The sequence below is a fragment of the Lupinus angustifolius genome, chromosome LG03 (assembly GCF_001865875.1).
Source record: "Lupinus angustifolius cultivar Tanjil chromosome LG03, LupAngTanjil_v1.0, whole genome shotgun sequence".
Classification (NCBI taxonomy): Eukaryota; Viridiplantae; Streptophyta; class Magnoliopsida; order Fabales; family Fabaceae; genus Lupinus; species Lupinus angustifolius.
Window position 1 is genome coordinate 11,414,972 of NC_032011.1, and position 8,218 is coordinate 11,423,189.

Consider the following 8,218-nt stretch of genomic DNA (forward strand, 5'->3'; position numbering starts at 1 on the left):
TAAAAGATACTTGAATATAACTATTATATGATAAATACTTAATTTTTAATCCTAATAATCCATAATTGGTTGTAAGACTTATATTTATTATTTTCTTTTTTATATGAAGACATCCCTCTATATATATATATATATATATATATAAATAAAAGCTAACAAAACAGGACCGAGGTCTGCATATAATCCATTTGGTTTTCTGCCCCCAATAACTCAATTACCAAATGCTCTATTCATGAGTACATTTGAACATCCCAAATAATATAGCTAGCCAAGAATACTTACTTTTTTCATATAAACTTTGGAAGATAATATAAAGAATTAGTAGCATTATTATAAAATAATTTTGGTAAGTGTCCAAACATGACACGAAACAAGATGGTGACATTGTCTTCTTTTTATCATTTTTCATTTGCCAAAAGTGGCACCTAGAGAGTAGAGACAAAAACTATAACCTTTTGTATATTATGTAAACCTCCTCCATCATCAAGAAGAAGAGTCAACACTCTTAATTTAGAGATACTTGATTTGGTCATGGCAGCACGCAGATTCTCTTGGTTGCTCTCTCACTCTCTATCTGCTTCCCCTTCTTCTAAAGCTGCTTGTAATCTTCACTCACTAGGTGACCAACTTTGTATTTTCCTTTACATCATTCACTTTTACATCATTCACCATGCATGTTTAATCATCAGTGACTCTTAAAAAATAAAATACAAATGAACGGTAGATAATATATTGATATGTCTATAAATCTTTATACTGATAGTGTATAGAAACTATAGATATTATACTCTCCATTTTATAGCTTTACTTTCTTCTGTTTTGATAACTGTTAATCTTTGATGAACTTTATATACATCCCCTTTATGAGTCTTGATGATGGCCATGACCCAAGTGTTTCTAAGCATGGAAGTGTTCTACCTGTTATATGCTTCAACCAAGTATGAAGGAAATATTTCACTATCAATGTTTGTTCTCTTCGTTCATCATGTCAATTTATCACATATGATTAGATAATTTAAATCAGTTGAATGATACGATCATAGACCCAAAGTATTTAATAACATCTTAGCCTTCTAGTTATTATCAGCTTTTTCTTATATATATTTTCTCATAAATGCCCATCTCCAATTTTTTTAGAAATACTTTTACTCATTTAAAGTTAACACATGTTATATATATAAAAAATATTAAGGAAATCGCCTAAGGTGAGGGCAGTGGTTAAACAACCAAAAGTTTAAGGTGTAAAACTAAAAATACTTTTCATAATAGACTTTAAACTTTTGGCATTTGGGTGACGGTTGTGGTTATTGCAATTGTGATGTGGATTATGGCTATTCTGATGTAAATTATTGTGAGTACAAAAATATTTTTGAAATCGACGCGGCCCAATGCGATTGTGTTGCGGCTTGATGCGGCCCAAATGCGGTTTCATTGCGGCCATTGAAACACAATTATCTCATTTTGGTAGAGAACCACGAATTAGTTCTTGCATACTAATTCGTAGTTGTTTTGTGAATTGGTTTTTTATAATTAACGAAACAAATTTTCACCTATAGTTTAATATAAGGAAAGAACAAAGAGAAAAGAGTATGCACTCACCTACATGAATGAGTTACTACAAAGAAGAAATAATTTTATGCTAGGGTATTTCTCATAGGGTGAAGCCAAAGTTGATTCAAATCTACATGAAACGACACTAGAACACTAGAAATGGTTGTGTAGAGAGCATAGAAACCCTATTGAGTACACCCAAACGTATTGATATTTGACAGGGGTAGCGTACTGCATACTAGGTACCTGTACCAAAGAGAACCGCATGTTAGGTGATTATGGTTGTGGTCCAATACTGCCACATTATTGTGATTCGTTAGCACTGCAACTACAATATTGAGGCTGCATGACGTTATGTGATCTGCAATTTGAATGACTGCCCTTAGGGTAATGTTCTGCAAAACCCAAATATTAATTAATCTTATCTTCTACTCTTTTTTCTTCTCAAAATGGGTAGAAGAATTTAAGTTCGAATATGTTTCTTGTACAAGAAAGTTGTTTAACATTCTGTGATATTTCAATCTTCTTAATTTGTCTTACCATTTAATATGTGTCGTTCTTTTCCAACATATAGATGGTGGATATGTTTACATGCAGTGATGGAAGACTAGATTATAAGAATTCAGTTTTCAACTCATTTTATAAAACTCACATGACTTTTTTCTCTAGATACAGTGAGAAACTCTGGAAAGTGGGGAAATATTGGAAGATTTAGCACTGCAGCAACTATTGAGGAATTAATCAATCCACAAGTTCAAATAAGTTACACAAAGCATCTGATAAATGGGCAATTTGTAGATGCTGCATCGGGTTTGTCGAGTTTAAACAGATGTTATCACTAATGGTAACCTCAATTCCATATTGAAAACTTGAACTTAATTTGGCATATATTTTGGTCTTAGGTAAAACTTTTCCAACATATGATCCGCGCACAGGAGATGCGATTGCGCACGTTGCTGAAGGTGATGAAGAAGATATCGACCGTGCAGTATCATCTGCTCGCAAGGCTTTCGATGAAGGGCCTTGGCCGAAAATGACAGCTTATGTAGGCATTTCCTCTGCCTTTTCCCTTTTCCTGAATGACCAGAATAAGTTTAAGATGATTTTTATTTAACAACTTCATCAGGAAAGATGTAAGGTACTATTGCGCTTTGCCGATTTGGCTGAGAAGCACAGTGATGAGCTAGCAGCTCTGGAGACCTGGAACAATGGAAAGCCTTATGAACAGTCTGCCAATGTTGAACTGCCATTGTTCGTACGCTTGTTTTACTACTACGCAGGTAGGTTAGCTAGTTAAGTATGAGTTTTCAACTATTACTCTTAAACTAATAGCTTTAGAGAATTAATTGCTTCAATTTTGTAACTACATGAATTTCAGTTTTATCGACACTAATAAACCATATTCATTCTACAAAAAATTTCTAATAACCTCCAAATATTTTATTTTTGTTGGTTTTAGGTTGGGCAGATAAAATTCATGGTCTAACAGTACCTGCTGATGGAAATTATCATGTGGAGACATTGCATGAACCAATTGGAGTTGCAGGACAAATCATACCTTGGAACTTTCCTCTCATCCTGCTTGCTTATAAAGTTGGACCGGCTCTAGCCTGTGGTAATACCATCGTCCTCAAGAGTGCTGAGCAAACACCGCTAACGGCTCTCTATGTCGGAAAACTATTTCAAGAGGTGGGCCTCACAAGTTATGCTCTCTCATTCTCTCTTATACAGAGGAAGACGACTAGATTGCTTGTCGTCGATATATCTTATGCTAGGCTAATGTCTAATAGGAAATGTAAGACTAAAACTGAACAGGGAGATAACAGAATTCGATTTCATCTATCACAAGTCCAGACCAATAGGCAATAGCCCACAAGCTGGAGAGTGTATGATTAAGATCTGTAATCCAATTCATAAAGATGTTGCTGAAATTCTAGGTTGTGGTTTTGTCTACAGCAGAAAACAGGATTGGTGGCAAATTGTGAATGCTATTTTCAGACAAATGTTTAATTACACCATTATATTTTTTCCAACAATAGTCATTAAAAGAAAACTATCCCCTGGTCTTCTAATTCTTCAGTTCTTCCTAACAACTTACAATTTTGCAGCTAGCATTCACTGGATCAACTGATACCGGAAAAGTTGTACTCGAGTTGGCTGCAAGAAGCAACCTGAAGCCCGTGACATTGGAACTTGGAGGCAAATCACCTTTCATAGTATGTGAGGATGCTGATGTTGACCAGGCTGTAGAACTTGCACACTTTGCTCTGTTCTTTAATCAGGTTTGTGCAGCTGCAACAAATCATATCAGTCTTACTTGGCCTAGAAACACAGATGTGAAGATGTTGACTTATGTTGGATTCTTTATAGGGGCAATGTTGTTGTGCTGGATCTCGTACCTTTGTTCATGAGCGTATCTATGATGAGTTCTTGGAGAAATCAAAGGCACGTGCTTTGAGACGTGTTGTTGGTGATCCTTTCAAAAAGGGTGTTGAACAAGGTCCTCAGGTACTTCTTTCCCTCCAAAGCAAGCACAATGTTACTTTTCTTAATTTGTTTATTCACTGTTACTTAGCAATGATTCCTGCACTGGCATGTGTTCATTGTGCATAAACCATCAAATCCTTTTAAATTGTTACATTAATGATTAAGGAGCATTTGATAGGCTGTGTGCATTGTGCAACTATTACTATTGCTTCTAACCATTGAGTTAGATGTATTTGTAGGTTTGATACTGTGCTTTAAATTGTGGTTGCGATTGTGATTGTGGTTACTGTTTGCAATTGTAGTCATTGCGGCCATTACGATGCGGATGGCGGCCGTTGCGGTGTGAATTATTTTGCGATTAAAAAATATTTTTGAATTCGATGTAGTCTTATGCAGTCCAATGCAGCCTGATGCAGTCCAATGTGGTTGCGTTGTGGTCACCGCAACTGTGTTGTGATGAGGTTGCGGCGGTCACCGTAACCGCAATATTGCGGCTACATCACGTGACGTGGTCCGCAATTTAAATGACTGGTTCGACAGAACACCTAGTACTTATGTATCCAGTGCATTTTTTATTACTGACCCTAATGTAACAAATTGAGTTTCCTTCCCTTGCAATTATTCCAGATTGACAAGGAACAATTTGAGAAAATATTTAGGTACATAAGGTCTGGTATTGAAAGCAACGCTACCCTTGAATGTGGGGGTCAAAGAATTGGTTCAAAGGGCTTCTTTATTCAGCCAACTATCTTCTCAAATGTTCAGGTATTGATGATTATTTGGCAGAAGTGGTTTTCACTTTGCAGATTTACAATATCTTGAAGCATTTTCTAACACATGCTAATGACCAGGATGACATGTTGATAGCAAAAGATGAAATATTTGGCCCAGTTCAAAACATCTTTAAGTTCAAGTGAGTGAAATTTCAATTTCACACTTGTTTGTTTCTCATTGCTAAATTTCCATATTGGTGCCATTCTTTACAAAAATAACTGGTATTGCAACATTATAGTGGTCCTCTTTGAAGTACAAAAAACATTATTAAATTTCGCCCCTCCAAGTCTTTTTCACTTCCATTGCTGAAGTTCCACCAAACAAGGAATGGACTTCATCATCTCAATTCCTTTTCTTTCCTTTGCACTCTTTATATTACACAAAAAGGACAACAAGTGGAGAAATTGCTTTGAACTAGCAACCTCATGATCATTAAACACCAATCTTACTATTATCTCATGTTCAATTTCTTATTATGTAAAAACAAAATGTATGAAAAACTTTTGTTGGGTTTATTCAAATGTGGAGTTTCGCATATGCAGGGAGGAGTGAAAAGATTTATAAGTAGAAAATGTTCATAAACTAATGCCTTAAGATTTTGGTTCAAGACGTGGTGTCTCATTTGTACCTATCTACTCTTCTCATACCTGGTAACAATGGAACTCTCTATTAGTTGGAGACTCCTCGGTCGCAATCTAGTTAAACAAGTGGTATCACTGCCAATGGTTCGGCTAGGACATAGTGAACTTAAGGGGAACAGACCGGAAAGTGTATGATACCCACACTTGAGGGGAGATTGTTGGGTTTATTCAAGTGTGAAGTCTCACATTCAATATACGACAAGGGGAACACATCTTTTGTCCCACATTTTGTGTTACTTTATGTGTCATGAGTTATAATTGGTTGAAAAAAAATATATTTAAGTTAATAATTTAACATCTCATGACACATAGAGTGACATAATATTGTGGACAGAAGATCTGTTCCGCGTGAGGAGTGAAAGGGTTATAAATAGAACATGTCCATGAAACTAATGTCTTAAGGTTTTGGTTCAAGACGTGGTGTCTCACTTGTACCTCTCTACTCTTCTCATATACCCCGCTAACAATGAAATTATCCCTCTCTACTCTTCTCATATACCCCACTAACAATGAAATTATCTGTTAGTTAGAGGTTCCCTAATTGCAGTCTGGTCCAACAACTTTAATATAGACTTTAACGGTGGAAGACTTTAGACTTAAATATAAATACTACTAAAGATGATGAATAATGCTATCATCATATCATCAAATTAATCATATCAAATCATCTAGAAAAAATACAAAAGTATAACAGAAATGTACCTTATTGTATTCACTTGAGAATATGGTGGATGAATTTGATTGTTCTTAATCTTGTATCCACTAACTCAATGTTCATAGTTGTTGGGAACAAGCGAACAATCAAATAGTAAAGAGTATAGAGACAAGAGAATAACACAAGAGATTTGGTAACGAGGTTCGGCCAATTGTGCCTACGTCCCCGGGAGCGTTGAGCGGCTACCACTATATATTATTAGAGAATAAAGATTAGTGTTTTACTATTCTTCTCCTTGTTACAATAGGTTTACATAACATTAATATATATAGCCTTCCACCTCAACCCCTTTACATCAGCCCAAGCCCATAACTTGTATTGCTGTTATCTAGAGATATGAGTCATTGCACAACAATCTCCACCTTGGCGAATATCATCAATCTCCATCTTCCGCCATTGGGTTGGGGGCGCTCCATAGTCCATCATCAGTGAATGTTCAACAAGCTCAGGCAATGCCTGAACTTGTCCACAGTAACCGGTTTGGTTAACATATCAGCTGCATTTTCTGAAGTGTGAACCTTCTGCAATAGTATCTGCCCACAAGCTACCAACTCTCTGATCTTATGAAATCTCACATCAATATGTTTGGTTCTAGCATGATACACCTGATTCTTTGCTAAGAAGATAGCACTCTGACTGTCACAATGCAGCGAAACTCCACCTTGCTCAATGCCTAACTCATTTACTAGTCCCATAAGCCACAAGGCTTCCTTAGAAGCTTCACCAGCTGCCATGTACTCTGCTTCAGTTGTGGACATAGCAACAACAGACTGAACTGATGATCTCCACATAATTGGTCCACCTGCAAGGGTGAAGACAAACCCCGTTGTGGACCTTCTATCATCCAAGTCTCCTGCATAGTCCGAATCAACATAACCAATAACTGAAGGCTTACTCTGTTGGCTGCCAAACATGATACCGAGACCTGTAGTCCCCTTCAAATATCTGAAAATCCATTTGACTGCTTCCCAATGTTGCTTCCCTGGTTTCGACATGTACTTGCATACTTGACTAACTGCTTGTGCCAAGTCCGGTCTAGTACAAACCATAGCATACATCAAGCAACCCACTGCACTGGCATATGGAACCTTTGACATGTATTTCTTCTCTTCATCTGTCTTTGGACACTGATCTAGGGAAAGCTTGAAGTGATTTGCCAATGGAGTGCTCACTACTTTAGCATTGCTCATATCAAATCTCTCTAAGATCTTTTCAACATAGCTTTGCTGGGAGAGCCATAGTTTTCTAGCTCCCCTATCCCTGTGAATCTCCATCCCAAGAATCTTCCTAGCAGCCCCTAAATCTTTCATGTCAAACTCCTTACCTAGCATGACTTTCAGCTCATTGATATCACTCAAATGATTAGCAGCAATCAACATATCATCAACATAAAGTAACAGAAAAATAAACGAACCATCGTCAAGGCTTCTCACATAAACACAGCAATCATACTCACAACGCTTATAACCAAGCTTCAACATATAAGTGTCAAACCGCTTGTACCACTGTCTGGGAGACTGCTTCAACCCATATAGAGACTTCTTCAACTTGCAAACCAAGTGACTCTGTCCAGCTGCACTGAACCCCTCTGGTTGTGTCATGTAAATTTTCTCCTCTAATTCACCATGGAGAAAGGCAGTCTTCACATCCATCTGTTCTAAGTGCATATCCCGGCTGGCTACCAAGGCAAGCACTGCCCTGATAGAAGTGTGTCTCACCACTGGGGAGAAAATCTCATTGTAGTCGATCCCCTTCTGCTGTGAATACCCTTTTGCTACAAGACGAGCCTTGAATTTTTCCCCTTCTTTTTCTGATACTGCTGGCTTCCTCTTGTACACCCACTTGCACCCAACTGCACGCTTGTCTGGGGGCAATGGAACAAGCTCCCAAGTTTGGTTCTTCTGTAGAGACTCCATTTCCTCCATCATGGCACTCATCCATTGTTCTTTCTCCTGGCAGTTTATAGCCCCTTGAAAGCTACATGGATCTCCTGAAATGATATGGAGAGCAACTGAAGCCATATCCTCAAAGCCATATCTCTCTAGAGGTT

At 37.3% G+C, this 8,218-nt stretch overlaps 1 protein-coding gene across 2 annotated transcripts in view; it reads left to right on the plus strand.

The window, feature by feature from the left end:
- Positions 479 to 8,218, plus strand: part of LOC109343374 (aldehyde dehydrogenase family 2 member B4, mitochondrial-like) — an 8,932-nt gene continuing 1,192 nt past the window's right edge. Inside the window, exons 1-9 of one of the 2 annotated variants that reach the window (XM_019581614.1) lie at positions 479 to 619; positions 2,221 to 2,361; positions 2,454 to 2,596; positions 2,678 to 2,831; positions 3,011 to 3,240; positions 3,660 to 3,833; positions 3,922 to 4,059; positions 4,666 to 4,803; positions 4,890 to 4,951. In XM_019581614.1, the coding sequence (XP_019437159.1) occupies positions 532 to 619; positions 2,221 to 2,361; positions 2,454 to 2,596; positions 2,678 to 2,831; positions 3,011 to 3,240; positions 3,660 to 3,833; positions 3,922 to 4,059; positions 4,666 to 4,803; positions 4,890 to 4,951 (1,268 nt within the window). In that variant the 5' untranslated portion in view covers positions 479 to 531. The remainder of the gene's footprint in view (positions 620 to 2,220; positions 2,362 to 2,453; positions 2,597 to 2,677; positions 2,832 to 3,010; positions 3,241 to 3,659; positions 3,834 to 3,921; positions 4,060 to 4,665; positions 4,804 to 4,889; positions 4,952 to 8,218) is intronic. The other variant, XM_019581615.1, reaches the window with a different exon arrangement.